Below are 20,273 nucleotides of genomic sequence, written 5' to 3' on the forward strand. Positions count from 1 at the left end.
TCAAACCTAGTCTTGTGTGCGAAATTGATTTGACATCTCCACTCCCTCGAGTGGGAAGGTACAGTAGGTTAACTCCGTGCAGCTCCTAGTTGGTCATCACTAATCTCCCTCATTCCCGTCTGTGAAATCCTCTCCTCAGTCAGTCAGTCAGTTATACGCGTGGATTGGCAGTTATTGCGCTATGAGGTGAGTAGCTATATCCATAAATATGATTAGATGTAGCCACTGAAATGTAAAATATCCTAAAAAACCATATCTATTTTCCCCGATCTAGTGCTATGGGTAGCTATGCGTTGACAGCCAGGACGACATTTGGGTGAACTGGCGAATTTCATAACTTCTGATGCTAGCTAGTTAGCCAGCTAGCTCCTTATATTGAAATAACGCCATGCGTTAATGATCGTAAGAATATGTGTTCAGTGATAACGGTCAATATAATGCCGGGTAACATAAAACCTCCTGCGTTGCTTTTGGCGAATGCGAGTGACTGGCATTCATATGCCATGCTGCGGTGAAGACGTTGCAAATGTGTGCCAGATGGTTCTCTCTAAATCTACCGTTGATTAGTGTGTGGTCTCGGATTAACGAACCACCGGGTACGGTTCGCATTGCTTGAGATAAACAAACGTAGCTTGGGGGGTCATATTCATCGGACGTGACTGTCCCCCGCCCCCCTATCTCCCCCCCATCTCGGTCTGATTCTGTGTGAGGTCAGTATCATCATAGTCAAGGGGTCGAAAAACACAATGTGATCGACACTGTCAGGTCATCGTCTATGTAGGCGATAGCAGGAGATTGACATTAGCATGGTTAGCTACAGTCCAGTGCAGATCCTCATGTTTCACATGAAATTACCACTTCCCATCAAATACCGATGGGACTGAGCATGCGCAGTCCATAAGGCATGTCCATAAAACAGGCATGGCAACAGTGTGTTTCTGTTTGTTTACAAGCGACATGTACACTCATGGAGCACTTTATTAGGAACACTACAAATACTGGGAAGAGACTCCCTTTGCTCTCAAAACAGCCTCAATTCTTCGTGGCATTGATTCCACAAGATGTTGGAAACATTTCTTTGAGATTCTGGTCCATGATGACATGACTGCATCACGCAATTCCTGCAGGTTTTTCAGGTGCACTTTCAAGCTGTGAATCTCCCGTTCTACCACACCCCAAAGGTGTTCTATTGGATTCAGATCCGGTGACTGGGAAGGCCACTGAAGAACACTGAACTCATTGTCATGTTCATGAAACCCGTTTGAGTTCGACTTTTGCTTTGTGACATGATGCATTATCATGCTAGAAGTAGCCATTAGAAGATGGGTAAATCGTGGCCATGAAGGGATGCACGTGGTCAGCAACAATACTTAAAATAGGCTGTGACATTCAAGCGATGAATTGATGATTGATTGGTATTAACGGGCCCAAAGTGTGCCAAGAAAACATTCCCCACACCATTACACCACCTCCACCATGAGAAGGTGTACCTTGACCCTGATTTGTCGACTCCTATCTCAACACCATGTTTGCCAACTACCTCACTCTCGCCTGTGTACTTCAGCAATCAAACACTTTTTTTTCCCTCTTCTTTTGACTGATAATCAGGTGATGTGTAAATGAAGTGGTCAATCCTTGACACAGTATAGCCTACACAAGTAGAACAGTCAGCCCAGCCCAGCCCAGCCCAGTCCAGCCCATCGATGGCCAACACCGCCTCTCCCCTGGGTTTGATGTGTTAAGAGACGTGAGGAGAAGCGAAGTGTACCGTAGTACTGTCGATGCCATGGTGGACGCCCAGCCTAAGGAACCTACGCCTGTGCCCAGTCCAGGGCACAGCCCAGCGCACAGTCCAGTGCCCAGCCCTGAAAAGGATGGCGCAGCGCCCAATCATGTGGAGGTAAAACGAAACATACCAATGTGTGTATATTGCCAGAATAGAGTGTTATCTTATCTTGTCTAATATTTCTTCCACGGAACTCCTCAAACGAGCGGGGTCCTAAGATATGCATCTTGAGTCTCATGTAGTCTTACTGAGAAATTGTTTGATGTGACCAAAATAAATAAATAAATAAATAATGTTAGCAACCGACCCTTGAAATCTTAGCCTGAAATACTTTTGAGAGAGAGAGAGAGAGAGGTATTTCTGTGGGTTGGAACAATGGTGTCTTTTCATGACAGTGGTCTTATTGTGTGTGTGTGTTCTGGCTTCTAAACAGTTAGCTGTCTGTCGTCGAAGTCCATATCCCTTCAGCCCAACTGCATTAGGCCAAAAGTGCAAGTAGCGTAGCACAGTAGTGTTTAGTTAGCCTGACTTCCCCCCCCTATGTCAACAGTATGGCAGAGTGGAGCTACTCTGTATGGGTGTGACTTGACAAAGACACAGTGGCAGCGCGGTCACTCTTATCCACATCCAGCGTTTCCCCAAAACCACTGCAATCGTTTCAGTGTGAGCCTGACGTCTTGAAGCTTGTAGCTCCCTGACATTGACACCAAATCCGTCTCTCCCACCAGCCCCCCCCAGAGCCCCCCCCCAGCCCTTCTCCTCCCCTCCAGTTGAACCAAGACAACACTGATGAGGTACTGGTGATTGGCGCCAAAGCCCAGAGAGAGAAACTGGCCGCGCCTTTGAAGTCACAGGTGCTAAACTAGACACACTGGGTCAAAAACCTACGTGTCGTCAGAGACTCTTTCAAAAGTCCACATCAGGAATGTGACCGAAACAGCCTTCCTCTCACCTGAGGGACATTTCCAGGGTGCCAGCCGTTTCTCTCTCAGAGGTTGACGCGAAGAGACGAACGCTTGCTTTTCTGACCGGCAGGTAGGCTTGCTTATGGTAATGCGCTCCGGCAAATTTGTGGCTGAAAAACGCACCGCGTTGCACGCCTGGCTTGGTTTCGTCCTTCGCTTTTGTGTGACCGTACATTGAATTCTTGTGGTTGACCTTGCATGCGTCTCCACAGACCTCTGACGTCCTTCACTTGTCCGACGCTTCTACTGCTTGATGAACTTCCACGGACGTTAAAGTTCAACTTGAACTTTTAACGTCCTCTTTTTAGTTTTGATCTTGGGTGTCTTTTTTTTCCTTTTCTGTCCGTTTAAGCTCTGTCTTGTGTCCTGTTCAGCGCACTGTACTGCATCTGCAAATGTCTGAAAATGGGCCATATGGATGAAGTTTGATTTGGATTTGACTCTCTCTCCTCTCTCTCTCTCTCCTCTCTCTCTCTCTCTCGCCCCGGCAGCACCTGAGCGTGAACCAGATCCAGGTGGTGGTGCGGCGCTGCTCCAGTCCCAATGTCACAGAGGAGACCACCTACTTCATCCCCCGGAACCCCCTGGTGGACATGGGCACCAACACGGACCCACCTGTCATCTGCTGCGGCAGGCTCCGCAGGGCATGCCCCTGCCCGCCCAGAGGCCTCCTGGCCTCTCTCATCACCAAAGGTGCGCTTGGCAGGGGGCAGAGAGACTAGGCATGCACCCATGGGGAGGGGGAGGAGGAGGGAGGAGGAGGGGGAGGGGGGGGGTGTTGCCTTGGTGATGTTAACCTGGCTATGTGATGTCTTGTGTTGCCTTGGTGATGTTGCCATGGTTTAGGGGGGGTTGGCATTCGTATTTGTAGGGGGAAAAAAAGAAAGAAAGCGGGGGTTGAGGAGAGAGGGAGCTGCAGACTCAGTCCTTCCTGTGTGTCTCTGTTGTTTGATACGGGAGATGAACTGTCCCCAAGTCTGTTATTAATTATTCTATTATATTGATGACATGATCAGAACCAATTTACAGTACTAGTGCAGTGGTGCCCCAATTCCTTAGATGTTGAATTATTGGAATCAGATCTAATTTCAGGTAGCCTACAGTATGTGAGTCTTTAGAAGTTGCCATGTGCTGACTCTATCCCTGCCTGTGCCCCCCCCCCCCCCCCTCCCCCCCACCCTCTGTGTCTCCAGTCCTGTTGGCTGCGGTGCTGTTTGGGGTGGTGTGGTCCATCACAGAGAAGGAGTGTCTACCAGGGGGCAACCTGTTCGGCGTCACCGTGCTTTTCATCTGCTCCATCACCGGGGGCAAGCTGGTGGGCCTCATACGCCTGCCCAAACTGCCCCCCTTCCCCCCGCTGCTCGGTAAGCAAGGTCACGAGAGCGTGTGTGTTTATGTGTGTCTGTGGGGATGTGTGTTTTTTTCAGTTGCGTTGTGTTTCGCCAAGTGCGTGTGTGTGTGTGTGTGTGTCAGGTGGTTGTTGAGGCAAGATGACTGACCAGGGTACCACCTGCCCTACAGTACATATCCTTGGTAACGGGCAGAGATGGATACCAAGTCTGTCCCAACCCTTACCCCAGTATGATGACTCACCCTGTCCCTTTACCCTTTGGAAACGCTTTGTAAGGATACATGGGAGTGGTGGCCTGCTCTGCTGATAAAACAGATTCAACACACACACACACACACACACACACACACACACACACATGTACACACACACACACTGCACACACCTGTGTGTTCCCACACTACAACCACCATAGCTGTTGTTTACTGTACACTAAAATGTGACTCTTTGTCAGCATGTATGGTGTTGTGGATAGAACCATGTGTAGTACACCATTATTACACGTGTTACGACTGCTTGCAACAATGAATAAAGGGAGTATAGAGGAGAGGAGAGTCAGGAGAACAGATAGAATCAAAGTATGAGAGTGGGCGTTCTCAAATCGTTGTGGTTTATTTGAAGTGAACACTGTACCGTATAAGTGTGTGTGTGTGGGGGGGGGGGGGGGGGGGGGAACACTTGGAAGAGCAGATTTTTTTTATCTGCGTTCGTGTTCAGTACATGTTTTATTCATACTGCGGTTTCTTTCATTTTGGAACCAAAATGTTGCAGCCGTGTTTACCCGAAGCGACAGAGAGCTGGCCCACGAGGCCTCGTGTTTTCCTCTGAACCGTGCAGTAAGTGGCCGACTCGGCGCCGAAGACCATAACAATCAAACAAACTCAGAGCCTATCCTTCAATTTTCAGCAAAGTTCAAAAAGTAGATGACAGACAGACAGACAGACAAAAAAAAGCACTGTTGAATCTTTGATTCCAGAACCTTCATAGTTTTTTTTTTTAATGTTTTTTTGAAACCCCAAAAGGGTAGAAGTTCTCTCGTCCAGTTCAAAGCCCTGGTTTTGTTGTTTGAACTCCTGTTTTGGCGTGGGTCACAGAGGGAGGCGTTATTATAACAGAACAAAGCTGGAATTTAATTTCGGTCCTCTTTGTTCCGGTCCTAAAGCTTTTTCTTTTAACTATTAACCAAACAGACACCCCCGTAATCACCCGAACTGGTTGGAGGTTTGCTTCATAGTGTCTGGGTTGCCTTCATTGATCTTTTGGACCTTTTGAAGCCAATTACTTTTCATATTTGACTTCAACTTCAATAGAAAATCCACTGTGAACATGGCTTAGTGTTTTCCCGCTGTTCTTACTTTGCTTGAGGGCCTTAATCTCTGAGATTCCCAGAGACGAGAGAGGCCTCTGATGAACTGATAGCTGATCCTTGAGAAGAGCACCGTTCCCAGGCAACCGTTACAAAGAAGCTATTGGAGTGAGGTGTGTTTCTTGCCATTTGAACACTGGATGGGGGTGATATCGTAGCCACGGGGTTGGGCCTCCGTGACTGTCTCAACTCTGTCTTTCTTAAGCACTTATGTCTCAAGAACAACAGTTAGAGTTAGTTATGTTACCCTCCTGCTGTGTGAGAAAGACGCCAAGGACAAATGCCTCTCTTGTTGATAAAAGTATCATCTCTCCCTCTCTCTCTCTCTTTCTCCCTCTCTCTCTCTCCCTTCCACTCTCTCTCCCTTCCTCTCTCTCTCCCTCTCTCTCTCTCCCTCTCTGCAGGAATGCTGTTGATGGGGTTCCTCCTGAGGAACATCCCTGTGGTGACGGACGCCGTCTACATCGACAACCGATGGTCCGCCTCCCTGAGGAACATCGCCCTGGCTGTCATTCTGGCCCGAGCAGGCCTGGGATTGGACGGCTCGGTACGTCACTCAAAGCAAAGGGCCTGGGGCAGTCCCGCCTCTTACCTGTCACCGTCAAGCCAATCCTCTAAAGTGCTTGGCTGTTCTCCTTCAGTCATTGAATGGTCCTAGGATAGTAATGAAAGATGATAAATAATGTAGTGTGTGTGTGTGTGTGTGTGTGTGTGTGTGTGTGTGTGTGTGTTTGTGTTTGTGTTGTCAGGCTCTGAAGAAGCTGAGCCTGGTGTGTCTGCGTTTGGGAGTGGGACCCTGCATCATTGAGGCCTGCACCATTGCTCTGGTCTCCCACTTCCTGATGGGCCTGCCCTGGATATGGGGATTCATACTGGGGTACATCTCTCTCTCTCTCTCTCTCTCTCTTTCCATCTGCTTGTCTGTCCACAGCGCCACCTAGTGGAATGACTGTATCGTTGCCTCATGTCTTGTGGACGGTTGAGATTTACTGTGGTTACTTCAACTTCACCCCGACTTAAAGATAACTACAATTTCACCATATCCTCTCCCGCCCTCTCTGCGCCCCCCCCCCCCCCCCCCCCCGTCCTGTAGGTTTGTGCTGGGTGCTGTCTCCCCAGCGGTGGTGGTCCCGTCCATGCTGCTCCTTCAGAAGGACGGCTACGGCCTGGAACAGGGCATCCCTACCCTCCTCATGGCCGCAGGCAGCTTCGACGACATCCTGGCCATCACCGGCTTCACCACCTGTCTGGGCATGGCATTCGCCACAGGTTAGGGAGAGGGTGTGTGTGTGTCTGTGTGTGTGTGCTGTGTCGAGCTTTAGACGCTAGAACCGGAGTTGGTAGACTTCGCAGGCACTCGTGAACCGTCCTCTTGCCATGTCGTCCTCGCTGTGACGAAATGAAAGCGTCTGTTTTTGAACCAGCAGATGGCGCCAACACACTTCTTAGCGCGACCTCTGCCAGGCCCCCCCCCCCCGCTGTGCTGTGATGAAATGCCGACGGTTCCTATGGCCTTTCTGGCCTACTCCTCTAGACCTGCGTGACCCTACATCGCTTCATTGGATATTGGAACGAATACACTTGTTGTTTGTTTTTTTGTCTGCCTGTGTTTTTGACATGGCCGGTGTCTCCCTCTACAGGCTCTACGTGGTATAACCTCCTGAGGGGGGTCCTGGAGGTGGGCGGGGGCATGGTTGCTGGCCTGCTGCTGGGGTTCCTCATACGCTACTTCCCCAGCAAAGACCAGGTGAGCCCGCCGGAGAAGCATACCCTGTAGAACATTTGGAACGTGTCAGTGTATCAGCTCTCGAATAACCGTTCCACACTGCTGAGCTAAGCTGAACTGAACTGAACTGAACTGCACTGGCCCTGGTGTTACAGTAGATAAACCAGAGTTGCGGTAACAGAGCTGGACAGAACAATGTGAAAACATTTAACCCTAACCCTAACCCTAACCCTCCACAGTATAGTTTGGGTTGCCGCAATGCCGTCAAAAGGGTGTTAGTTTTGCCACGAGCACACAAGCCAATCAGATGCCAGTAGCCTCCTCCTGATGCCACGCTTGTCTCGTGAATGTGAAGAGTTTCTGCCACTCGTTTTTTTTTCCGGCGGCGAGCCACAGGCAACCTTTGCGTGTCCATATTTGCATTGTCTCGGAGCTTAACGAGATACCACAGGATTGTTGTGGATCATTTCAGCCACTAGTTCTAGAATGAGCACTCAAGAGCCCAAAACTAGTCCCCGTATTACCCCCCCCCCCCCCACACACACACACACACACCCCACCCCACCCCCCGTATAAACTGAGGACTGTGTGGTCTTGTAAGATAAGTCATGGATGTACATTTTTATCATGATTTCATCCAGTCAACACTTTATTTATATTATAGCCTGGCTGTGATGTGTGTGTTCTCTCTCTCTCTCTCTCTCTCTCTGGTAGAAAAACCTGGTGATGAAGCGTTCCTTCCTGGTGCTGGGCCTGTCGGTGTTTGCCGTGTTTGGCAGTAACGTGGCGGGCCTCCCGGGGTCCGGGGGCCTCTGCACCCTGGTGCTGTCTTTCCTGGCCGGCATGGGCTGGAGGAGGGGGAAGGTGAGCTCCCAAACACACCGGCAAGCACACGCACAGACTCGCACGCCACGCTCACACAAGACGCGCACGCCACCCACATACACATACACATGCCACACACACACACACACGCCACACACACACACACACACATACACATGCCATACACACACACACACACACACCCTACTTCCTCTCCTTGCTATGCCCTCCCTCTCTTCCTCCTCGCCTGTCTCCTCAGCTGACTGGCCTGGTTGAATAACACAGCACACAGCTACATAGTACTACAACTCCACAAACTGACCGGAAGGCTCCTATTGTGTGAAAAGACAACAGTTTTGACTGGCCCCCAAGCCTTCCCAGCAGCTGTCTGCCTCGTCAGTAAACATAGACTGTGTTGGAGTCAGTGGGGTGAATGCAGTCCTGCTGTCACATCTGGGACCAGTTGGTTCTCTATGGGAGGTGGTGGAGAGAGAGAGAGAGAGAGGCAGAGAGAGAGAGAGAGAGAGAGAAAAGTGTTAGTTCAATTCCTCTCCAGCCTGGGTGGTTCTCACAGCTTCTGTTATCAGAGGTCTCTCCAGTCACTTTACATTATGTACTTCCACTATTTCCCCCCTGGACTCCTCCTTTGTGTATTCGTCTGATTTGTTTTCTGTTCTGTTGATTCACTGGTGACGTGTGTTTGCGTGTGTGTGTGTGTGTGTGTGTGCGTAGACCTCTGTAGAGGAAGTGGTCGGGAAAGCCTGGGACATATTCGAGCCGTTGCTCTTCGGACTGATAGGAGCAGAGATCAGAGTCAATAAACTGGACGGATACACAGTCGGTGAGTACAAACACACACACACACACACACACAGACAGACAGACAGACATACACACACACACACACAGACAGACATACGCACGCACGCACACTCTCTCTCTCTCTCTCTCAGTCTCGTTCAGGAAATCATTTCCATTTTGACAGATTCAGATACTGCAGTCATGAAGGTGAATAAGATGAACAGATAACAGATGTGGAGAGAGTATTACTGCAGCCCGCTCTGACGGCTGGATGTAGCAGGGTTGGGGTCAATCTGAACTTCAGTTACACTCAATGCAAAACAACAACAAAAAGTCCATTTTAAACTTGGTTCAATGAAGATGACCCCTTTCTGTTCCCATATCTACTTTTTTGGTCCTCTATGGCTCAGTGGGTAGAGCATGGCGCTAACAACACTTAGGTTGTGGGTTTGATTCCCGCTGGGACCGTATATACTGAAATGTATGCACTCACTGCAATGTAAGTCTCTTTGGATAAAAGCGTCAGCTAAATGGCATATATTAAATGGTAAATGCGTATATATTTTTTGAATACAGTACTGTGTGTTGTAAATGTAGCTAAGTGTGTGTGTGTGTGTGTGTAACTCCACCTCTCCGTGTCCTCAGGCCTGGGTCTGGCCACTCTGTGCATCGCCCTGCTGGTGCGGGTGCTCTTCACCTACGTGTGTGTGTTGTGGGCCGGCTTCAATTTGAAGGAGAAGTTGTTCATCGCCCTGGCGTGGGTGCCCAAAGCCACCGTCCAGGTACCCCCGAAACGCAAACCCCGCTGAACAAGCTGGAAAAAACCCAACTGCCTCACTGACAACTTCCTCCCCCCCAAACCACATGACTTGACCCGGGCCTGGTCCTGGTCCTGGTCCTGGTCAGGGTTAGATGGGCAGGAACACCTCAAGACAAGATGCTACTGTGCCTCCCAATTCTCCACCCTGTTACTGCAGCGCTGCAACACCCCACACGGGAGATTTAGAAGCAGTGGATCGCTTTTAGGATTTAGGGATTTAGGATCGGTGTGAGCAGAGGTCTTATTCCCTCATCCTGGGGACAAGTGCAAGCACAAGTCCACACTTCAGGAAGAGGGTGGAGAAATGGGATGCATGCCTTGTCTTCCAGTAAAGTTGAAAGTTTGGGTGGGTGTGGGTGTGTGTGTGTGTGTGTGTGTGTGCGTGCGGAAGCACACCTGTTTCCCTGTAAAGCCTTGGCAAATGACCTTGGTGTCCATGTCAATGTAGAGGTGCTTCCTTGAGGCGGTATAACAGTGCCTCACACCATTCTGCTGCACTGCAAACACAGAGAGAGGAGAGGAGAGGAGAGGAGAGAGTGAGACCAGGGCTGATATTTCAATTTCTCGCCTCATTAATCTGTAGTTTTAGACTAATGGAGAGGTGCTCTCACTTTGTGCAATGATGTCATTTCGGGACATTATTTCTGACTATTTAGGGGACCTTCCATATTGTAACTTTAAGGGTTATGTTCTAGACAATTTGAACCTTAAATGACTGTTATCTTATCTCCTTCCTGACCATTGTTCTGCAAAGAGTTGATAGGTTTAACATGGGTGTGAAACCCTTAATCAAGTCTTTATATTGATCAGAGGTCATTTAGGGCCAAGAGTGTTTTCCTGACCACATGGCCTGACAAGGAAAATAACTCCTGACACTGGTCATGATGGATGGGATGCTATCCAAGAGACACAGACACGGTTAACGGTTAACAGTTGGGCATAAAATATTTCTTAAAGTGTTCTGAGTTCTACCTGGATTTGCCCGATAAGAACACAGCTTGCAAACACAACCCAGGATTGTTAAGGAAGCAGTTGGCCACCTGAAGTCTCTAATTGATTTACTGACTTCATCTGAACTCTTAAAGGACCTGAGGGTGCGTTCCAAATCATTCTGTTGATCCTCATCAACAGTAAGACATAAGGACAAGTGCAATAGCTCCTCTGCTCCTCTACAATAGCTACAGAATAGTTTCAATAGTGGAAATAGTGTGTGTGAGCACAGGTCTTAACACTCATCCAGTGGACAAGTCCACACTTCAGGAAAAGGGTGGAGAAATGGGAGGTGCCTTGTCTTCCAGTCAAGTTGAAAGTTGTGTGTGTGCGCGCATGTGCGTGTGTGTGCGTGCATGTGCGTGTGTGTGCGTGCATGTGCGTGTGTGTGCGCGCATGTGCGTGTGTGTGTGTGTGTGTGTGTGTGTGTGTGTGTGTAACTCCTGTGGTGTTGACGTGTTGCCCCCCCCCCGTCCTCTCCTCAGGCAGCTATAGGCTCTACAGCGTTGGACATGGCACGTCAAAAGGACGACGAGGTCCTCCAGAAGTACGGTATGGACGTGCTGACTGTGGCCGTGCTCTCCATCCTCCTCACCGCCCCCGTCGGGGCGCTGGTCATAGGCCTGTCAGGACCACACCTGCTCCAGAAACCAAAGAACCCCTCGGCCTGGGGTGAGGAGCGCACGCACACACACACACACACACACACAGACACACACACACACATACGGTATACACTTATGAACACAGGTAGGCATCCGTATACACACACACACACACACACACACACACTCTCATACTCACACACACACACATACCGTATACACTTATGAACACAGGAAGGCATCCGTATACACACACACACACACACACACACACACACACACACATATATACCAAACAAAGGGTGTCCTCATATACCCCATTATGTTTTTTCTTATGATCATCTTTTAAGATAGTTCTCTATGTACTGATTTGCCCGAGACATGACCCATGAGAAAAACAAACTGGTTTGGAAAAGAACAGCATTATGATAGGAAGTGTACAAATAAGCCATCCACCGTATCGTCACACTGACCTGGACACAAACAACTGTGTGCTTCGGTGTCAGACAGAATACCCCCCCGCCCCAGCAAAGTGATAGCCTTGTCCACGCTGGGTCTCTTTATTTGGAACGACAACGCAGGGATGTGGTGATTTGCATGGCTTTACCTTTGTTTACCACACATCACAGTGTATTTTATTACAGGCACAATGGTGTCCTTGTTGGCTGTATATTTGGAGGGGAGCTATTATTTGACTATAGTACGAGTGATGTGACCTACAACAACCCTCTCTGGGTGTGTGGGTGGGTGTGTGTGTGGGTGTGGGTGTGTGTCTGTGTCTGTTTCACCCCTAACTTCTTCACAAAAAAGCCTTTTCTCCACCCTCATCTACCCTCACTCTCTCTGCATCAACTCCAGGAGAGGGTCACAAAGCTGTCCCAGACACCCCTATCACCTACGAGAGTACCCTCTGACCCCCCCCCCCCCCCCCCCCCCCGGACCCCCGCACCAGGAACAACACGGCACCAAAGAGGAAATGACGAGGGCTTATCAAAGTGGGCACCCAATTCCAGGTGCCATGTTCCCCTTGTTTGGACAGAGGGGCTTTCCACAGGTCATCTGATGGGACTTTTCATTTCTCCGTTTTGTGTGTGTGTGTGTGTGCGTGTGTGTACGTGTGCGTGTGTGTCCGTGTGCGTGTGCGTGTGTGTGTGTGTGTGTGTGTGTGTGCGTGTGTGTGTGCGTGCGTGTCCTTGGTGTGTGCGGTCCTGCATGGACAGGCGTTTCATTTATTTTTAACCAACGGTAGTTTCCAGCCACCGGAGCTCAAGTCACCACTCAACCAACAGACGGACCTACTGTACATCCAAGCATCTGTACTCTGTACACGGTACTATAACTCAACACTCATTCAGACTACTGATCAAACACACATCCTATTTATGCAGTTGGTCTTGTGGAGCCACTAGAATATAGAATGTGTTGCTTTGGACCAATAGCCATTTTAGTGTGTTCATATCGTACACTGTGTGCGAGTCCCCAATTTGGGATCTGTGCGTGTATTTCAAAGTTAGGTTTGAATCATACCCGGATGTCAACAGGGGATCGGCCCAAAACGTCGAAATCAGATATGAAGTTAGGACGTCGCGATGTTCCTGGTGTGTACACACAAACTCAGAATAAGCGTTTGTCGAGTGTTTAGGCCTTTTGCATCACGCTTTTGCCAGCCGTGAATGTTGTTGTGTTCTGTATTTCTGTGAGATGGAGTGTGTTGTATAAACAGTTAAGTTTGATACCAACCATAACGTGATATTTAGTGGTTTGGAGGTGTAGGATGTAGAATCAGGACAAAAGTAAGACCCAATTTATTTATTATTCCGCCGTGTTGTAAGTTTCAAGTGAAGCATGTATGCTATTGCTCATGCTTTGCACTGAAGACAACTTTATGTCATATCAGGGAAAAATCAACAGACCATAGTCATGCAAAATCATTGTTGCTGAAATAATCACATACATTTACGAGCCATATACTATAAAACCAATGTTTTTAAAAGACAGGTGGAACCAGTCACAGGTTTTCATTCTTGACAATTGATAATGTGTTTTTTTTTATGGTTATTATGTTATTTTGATTTCTTACTGAATTAATTGTGCAGTGAATTTAGAGATTATTTTTTTTGTTACGTTTGTACGGCCTACTGTTTAAAAGGGTCTTTCTGTGTTTTCAACATCAAGCTTTAGTATTGATAGACTGTAAGAATGAATATATGAACACAGCGCAGGACACTTACATCAGATGGGTGTGATTTGTGGAGAGGAAAAGTACGGGAAGGTAGGGGAAAGGTATGGGGGTCAGACCTTTATGGCAGGTGACCTTTTGTTAGGCAACTAGGTATCTGTTATATGGTCTCATAGGTTACACTTTTTGACCTGTGGCCTGTCTCACAAGGCTGTTTATGACTAAACTGTCCAGACAGCCAGGTCAGATGGGTTGTCTCCTATTCCCCTTCCCCTAACTAGAATACCAGAGGGGTGGGCTATGTTCCTGTATAAAAAGACCACGTTTGACAGTGATAATCAGAGAAGCTTAGCTGCAGAGCTAGTAAGAACATGTACATGTCGACTGTACTGTTTCCTGTCATACTAGAATAAAGACCAAGACTTCCCTCCCTGATATTCATGGTCCAAACTGCTTATTCCACAACAGTAGAATCTCACGGTATGTATTTATTGAGTGAGTCCTGTATACGTTTTTTAAATTATAATATATTTGAAATATTTTTTTTTAGCAATAAAATTGAAAATACTCAAAAACGTTGCAGCTGTAATGCTTAGTGTGAATGGTTGAATTGATCATATACAATGTGTCACTGTTTCTTATTCACAAGATGACTACGGATACGCCCCAAACAGTCAATTTGGGTCTACGTGAGTTAAACCAGAGTATAATTTTCTTTAAAGTGATGGGGTGTGTATATATAGTTTTTCATTTCCAACTCTCTCCTGTAAGTTGTTTTCTATGAAGGCCTTAATTCAGGAATCCACATTTTAAAATGTGGTCGTATCTCATGATCAGTTATCATGAAAGTGACCTGGTCTCTAAGGGGCCGATTTCACCATCATTGTCATGAGAGCATATCTGCCCGGTTCTGGGGTTGATGTTTTGGAATGTAAATCACATGTAAATGTTGGCTGGTGTTCATGGCCTACAGTTGCAGTATATGGCAGAGAGTGAAATACAGGTAAAAACAGAGGGGTTGCACTTCTGCTTATCTGCTGTATAGTCTTCAGAACAGCTTATGATCTTGATATGTATATGATCTTCAAATACCTTCAGCTATAATATTTGATGTTTAATAGCTTCGGCAAATAATGAGTCAACAAATTCAGGTCAACTTTTTATTTTACAAAAATCGATGGGCACGGCTGGATAGGTGTACAACATTATTATGACAGTATGGTAATGTAAGGATCAGATCACATTTCTCAATATATATTGTTAATGTGTGTATTAATAATCTTTGCTGGATTGGAGTCTAAAGTGTGACTGCAAAGTCAATCTGACAACAGACAAGACAGTATAATCTATGAAAGTTGAAAGACAAATGCTTCAGTGTTTCTGTAAAAAAAGTTTAAACTTCAAATCTCCATCGGTACATTGACATTTTGGGAAAATGTCTGTACAGATAACAAGAGTACTCTACGGATAGAATACTGCCTTAGGGTGAAATGCTCTGAAATGTCTTAAGATATTTGGGCTTGAATACAAGGACACACAATAAGACAAACACAATTAAGGCATGTTTTAAGATTATGAACGAGGTGAAATTAAATTGCAAAAAGTAATGAAAAAGTAAAAGTAATGTCCCATAACGTAAAGGTAATGTCCCATACACACAATAATTTAAAGAATATTTCACATCCTGCGTGTGTGTATGTTAAACACACAGCAAGCATACAGTACAGTACAGTCAGTTTGGAAAAGGGCAAAATAAAAGAAGACTTTTAAACCATGAAATTATACTATCACAAAAAATGGTTGCCGTTGTGATTCAAATTCAAGTCCCTCCAAGTGGTCCTAATGGTTTGGAACTGAGCACCGTTTCCAAGGAGACCAGGATTAACTGTTGCTTTGAACAAGAGCACTGAGCTACAAGACACTCTGAGATAGCTAGAGGAACTGAAAATGGCTGCTCTACAAGATGTTAGCCAAAGGAGATGAAGAAAACAAGTGACAGTTTTAAACAGGCTCTACCACAAGAGATTGTAAAACTTATTTCTGTTGTTGCACATTATTGGCTAGTTGAGGAACAAAAATAACAGATTCACAAATGCGCTCATGTAACGGGAGAACGTTTGATTTCATATCCTCAAGATAACGTTCCAACAACATTTCGGCAGCAAGAATAAGGGAAAATGTCATAACCGAAAACAAAAGTATGAAGAATTGGCAGAATACAAAAACAATAAAAATAGGCCTTTTACCTAAATATAGACACAAAAATACATCTTCGTAAAAATAACTAGAGATTGTCTGGGGGGGGGGGGGGGGGGGAGCGAGATGGCTGCCCCCCTTAGAGTGTCATGGTACAGTAGATTATAGGATCTTCTTCTTGAGTATGAGAGGACCCACGTTGTCTCCCGTCAGCTCATTGTGCTTTATGTGTGATTTGTCACAAACAGGAAACTGCAACAGGAAACATATTAGAATATTAGCTGATGATGATGATGATGAGGCGGGACAGAGAGGGGACTGGAGATGAGCCTCTGCAGCAGACCATGCAGTTCACCTACTGACCTCAGAAGACTGAGAAGAATGGGAAGACAAACTGCAAACATCTGCAAACTAATAATTAATACTAATATAATACCGATCCCAAAATTGGTGATAAGAGATGACCGGGTACATGGTGGTGATTATTGCAGAATGCTAGGCGAATAGATTACTACCATGCTGACACCTATCCAATCCTCTTATGCTGATCAAGGGAGATTAACAAGGGCCGAACCCTTGGGCCGAACCCAAGGGCCGGGGGGGGGGGGGATTGGTTTGGGGACTGGCTGTGTAGACGTTAAACCATATCTAGTCTTTCGTCTTAAAGGGCTAGTTGAATATTTTTCAATTTATAGTCGGATGGTTCCTTACCTTGAAAGTCGTCTATGGGCCAGGATAAACTGTAAACCATGGTTCAGAGTTGTTTAAATAAACACCAAAAAAAACTATACGAATTGGAGAACAAATACAAAGTTTAACATTTGTGGCTACATCACCTCAAAGTACTTCCTCCCTAGCCAGAGTTCATTTGAGGTGATTGTGGCCACAAATGCTGAACTTATTTTTTTTCACTCCCATTGTTTTTTTGTTAGCTTCTCGTGGCCCAAAGACTACTTTCAAGGTAAGAAACCATCAGACTTGAAACTGAAGAATATTGAACTCCCTGAAAGACTAACATCACGTTGACGATGTACAGTCGATTCAAGAGACTGCACTACATATTAGACTGTTCATCATCAGTTTCTCTTTCCATTTTCCCCACATTGTCTGTCGAAAACTTACAGTTTTGGAGCGCCAGCAGCGGCAGTAGCAGACGTTGGTGCTCTCCAGATCCTCGATGTCGATTTCGTTGACCACTTTGGGGTTCTCCTTCTGTATCTTCAGGTTGATGAGGCTGTCCCTCTGTTTCTTCTTCTTGGGCAGGAATGGCCGGATGGTCAGATAACCCAGCAGGGCCAAGATACCCAGTAGAGGCAGCAACCGCAGCCACTCAGAGACTGGGGAAATGTAACACACACACACACACACACACACACACACACAAGCATAAGAAAAGCTGACGAGTGACTGTAGGATATGGCATGGCTGCATCTCAATAGTCTAAAGTAGTGTCCTCTCCTTGTCTTGTCTTTCATTTGCACTGGTATAAAGGAGCTGGACAGGTGAGGGCTAAATTGGTCAGCATCCTATATATGACTCAAACCCTCGCCGAGCCTGCGTGTGTTTCCAGAGCAACGCAGATTAACACAAGGAGAGGAAGCCACTTTAGACTATTGAGATGCACCCCTTCATCAGGACAGGAAGACTGGAAGTAAAAGTGGTCTGATGTTGATCTTCCTATTGGTTCCCCCAGCATTCCATCTGGGGTTTTCCGTCAGTGAAACATGCTAAATGCCACACCGCACCCCTAAGAATAACATGGGGGGGGGTTATTGCTGAGTCATCCAATGGCACAACATGTCTTTGCTCAGCAGCTGATCGCTACAAACAGATCTGATGAATCTTATTTACCACTTCTGACCATCTGTGAGTACTGGATAGGTGCAAACAATATGGTGATATTTTCCACCCAGCCAATCAGAGAGCAAGATAAAGCGATTAACATATTGCTTACACATGGATCTCAACTCAGGCTTAGAATCTTATCAATGCTACTGGTTGAACTCTGGGTAGATGTTCCCTTTGTGCACAGATCTAGGATCATCTAAGCCTTTCCTAATCTTAACCTAAACAATTAGAGGTGGAAATACAAAACTGATATTAGAACAGTGTTAACTTTTTCCCATTCCACAGGTTGAGTCATTGGAGAGGCCAACGCAGGATCATGTGACGCTGGTGGTGTATCAGTTATGACAGACTGGAGGGCTTGAAATCAGACTCTCACGGCAATTAAAAACGCTTTCATTAAAATGAGGGATTCACATGCCTAATGGAAGAATGCTAATCCCATTATAGATTAATCTTAACTTCAAAGGCAAATGGAAAAATGCCATCAAATCCTGATAAAAGAACAGAATTTAATGAAGCGTTCATCCTTGAAGCTGTCTCCGATCCCTGTAGGAAAATGCTGACTTCATTTTGTCATCTTGGACCGAAAACATTCAAAAGACAGAAAAACAGTCTGAAAAAAAAAAAACTGCACTTTTTTCCCCACTTCAGGCAAGTTCTAACTTCAAAGCTACACCGAATCCCAATACTATTAACGGTAATTGCGCTTCTTTGCCTCGAAGCAACAGCAGCAATTATTTCAGTAATTTCGCGCATCACCTATAGATTTGCATGTTTTCGTCTTACAGTATATTAACATTTTAGTATGTCTTCATTCCTCAGCATGGATCTCCACAGGAGCAACCATCATACTTAGCGCTATTTCTCACTCAGGCTTGCCGGCAATGCAGGCCCAGCTCAGCACTGACATTGAAACTATTTTTAGGCCCAATCCGACACTTTCCATAGGGGGTGCGTTCGTTCGCCTTAAAGGTCAAGAGAATGAGAGTGTTTCCTCAGGTTGTCAAGATAAATGGTCATCTGAGGTCGCTCAGACATTTGTGCCATAGCTTACGTTAACCCTTATTCATTTTAAGAGGGCATGTCACGGACTGTCATGCCAAGACATGAGGCTTGACAGACATGCATCAGACACTGTAAGATCTCCTTCTACTCAGAAGGGTGTAGAAGAGGGGGGCATCATTCAGGGGAGGGATGATTGAGAATTCTGTGATCTGTGGCCCCCACAATACATCTGATTGCCCACTGAGGCGGCATATTCAATCCTCTTCCGAATTGTGATAGACTCCTCTATGGAAACAGTAAAGGGGTATATGACTAATATGACCCAAAGGTTTGTTACTGTTAGCCTACATGACACCAAGTTATATCAGCAGTTTCAGAAGAAAAAACCCAATTACATAACAAACTTCTACTGCCGAGTTTCTTTACGTTTGGGATTTTCTCCCCCTTTTACCAGTAAAACAGTTGGGTTTTTTGAAGGACTGATTGCTGATAATTGCCACAGAGGTTCTTGGAAAAGTTGCTCACCAAACTAATTCGGCTATATCTGTTTTTAAAGCATTTATTTCACATGTTGTGTTTGTAATGGCATTACTCAAGTTCAAGATAATCACAGGGCTAACTTTCCCTCACTAGGGAGGAAATGTTGCAAAACTTTATCATCGCATAGGCTACAATTATGATACAATGTTTCAATCCTCTGATACAGTTAGAGTAGCATAGAAAAGGTTCTAGAAGTGGATGTCATTTTACCATGCCATGCTCTATAAACTCATTTGACTTGCGCTAATAAGGAACTTTGTTCCATTTGAGGAAGTGCAGAGTTGGACACTTTTACGAACATCCACACAGTTGCTTATGCAGAAAAATCCGACAATCTAACTATTGAAATAGCATGCTATTGGACTCTTTGGAGCTGGCTGGATGTTTTTTTTAGGCGTGCATGCATGCATCTTGGTGTACTCTGTCTTTCCTGTTTCACCATTGAAACATTGAAGCCTAATAATTACCTGTTAACCTCGCAAATCCACCGATCGTCTCTGGAAGGGGAAGTTTCTTGAGGTAGGCTGGAAGCTGGATTTTTATGATCCTCGAAATAGTTTCTAACACCATCTTGAATGGATCCCAAGGCAGGTTTTAATTTGAGTTGGATATTTCCTGAGGTCCGTTTACGTCATTGCGCTGTTTCTGGAGCGCAACTCTTTACCGGCGCGTACAGTCTGTTCTCCAAAGCGACAAGTAAATTAGAAGAAACGTAGATGTGTTCGTGAATAGACGCAATTGCGGACGGTAGTATAGCCAATGAACGTTCGTAGAGTTGGTGCCATCTGATTGGACAGTCTGTCAGGGACAGCTACACGTTTGTCACGGGAGATGTCAATTTCATGACCCCCAGTTTGATACATTTGTTGTACGAGAAACAATGTAACAACATTGTGAATCCACGGGGCAATTGTTTTTCTTCTGAGCATGGGCCTCAATAAGGCTATTCATCATTAATGCACCGTATTGTATAATCCATGCATTCATCATAGCAAATGTTTTTGATGATGAAGATGATGGTGATGTTGGAATAAGTCTTACTATTTGAAAAGCCTTGTTCATACATCATTTGGTTGACAAATACAGTCAGACTTCACAGGGAAGTTCTAGAGGATGGGATGCGCTGTAGGCTGCAGTATTTGCATATTATTATATTTGACATCATCATACGCTTGGGTAGGAGGAAAGTCTGCGCTAAAGGTTTAAGAAAAATATCATATTTCTATGCCGAGGCTATTTCTGTTGTACAGCTGTCAGGCTGTTGATTATC

The 20,273-nt window shown here is 46.0% G+C and overlaps 2 protein-coding genes across 3 annotated transcripts; one reads left to right on the forward strand and one right to left on the reverse strand.

Annotated features, from left to right (window-relative positions):
- Positions 1 to 121: 121 nt before the first annotated feature.
- On the forward strand, positions 122 to 13,983 carry LOC310820854 (sodium/hydrogen exchanger 9B2). 2 transcript variants are annotated; one of them, XM_083692676.1, is made up of 14 exons: positions 122 to 186; positions 1,609 to 1,900; positions 2,515 to 2,580; positions 3,243 to 3,444; positions 3,945 to 4,115; positions 5,873 to 6,015; positions 6,218 to 6,345; positions 6,562 to 6,737; positions 7,109 to 7,215; positions 7,909 to 8,058; positions 8,752 to 8,860; positions 9,466 to 9,602; positions 11,116 to 11,302; positions 12,094 to 13,983. In XM_083692676.1, the coding sequence occupies exons 2-14, from the start codon at positions 1,787 to 1,789 to the stop codon at positions 12,147 to 12,149; spliced, it is 1,746 nt and encodes a 581-aa protein (XP_083548802.1). In that variant the 5' UTR covers positions 122 to 186; positions 1,609 to 1,786; the 3' UTR covers positions 12,150 to 13,983. The 2 variants fall into 2 exon arrangements, with proteins under 2 accessions (XP_083548802.1, XP_083548803.1); XM_083692677.1 differs by lacking the exon at positions 2,515 to 2,580.
- Positions 13,984 to 14,568: 585 nt separating this feature from the next.
- On the reverse strand, positions 14,569 to 19,617 carry cisd2 (CDGSH iron sulfur domain 2). The gene is made up of 3 exons (XM_083692627.1): positions 19,471 to 19,617; positions 16,733 to 16,947; positions 14,569 to 15,862 (listed from the first exon to the last, which is right to left on the reverse strand). Exons 1-3 carry the CDS (start codon positions 19,571 to 19,573, stop codon positions 15,773 to 15,775), a joined length of 408 nt encoding a protein of 135 aa, XP_083548753.1. The 5' UTR covers positions 19,574 to 19,617; the 3' UTR covers positions 14,569 to 15,772.
- Positions 19,618 to 20,273: the final 656 nt, after the last annotated feature.

The sequence above is a fragment of the Argentina silus genome, assembly GCF_951799395.1.
Source record: "Argentina silus genome assembly, chromosome: 21".
NCBI lineage: Eukaryota > Metazoa > Chordata > Actinopteri > Argentiniformes > Argentinidae > Argentina > Argentina silus.

Excerpts from the sequence above, each read along its gene's own strand:
- LOC310820854 (XM_083692676.1), top strand. The coding sequence starts at position 1,787 with ATGGTGGACGCCCAGCCTAAGGAACCTACGCCTGTGCCCAGTCCAGGG. Across the intron at positions 4,116-5,872 it reads CCCCTTCCCCCCGCTGCTCG|GAATGCTGTTGATGGGGTTC; the intron begins GTAAGCAAGGTC and ends CCCTCTCTGCAG. Across the intron at positions 6,346-6,561 it reads ATATGGGGATTCATACTGGG|GTTTGTGCTGGGTGCTGTCT; the intron begins GTACATCTCTCT and ends CCCGTCCTGTAG.
- cisd2 (XM_083692627.1), bottom strand. The coding sequence starts at position 19,573 with ATGGTGTTAGAAACTATTTCGAGGATCATAAAAATCCAGCTTCCAGCC. Across the intron at positions 16,948-19,470 it reads TGGATTTGCGAGGTTAACAG|TCTCTGAGTGGCTGCGGTTG; the intron begins GTAATTATTAGG and ends ACATTTCCCCAG. Across the intron at positions 15,863-16,732 it reads GCTGCTGGCGCTCCAAAACT|TTTCCTGTTTGTGACAAATC; the intron begins GTAAGTTTTCGA and ends TTCCTGTTGCAG.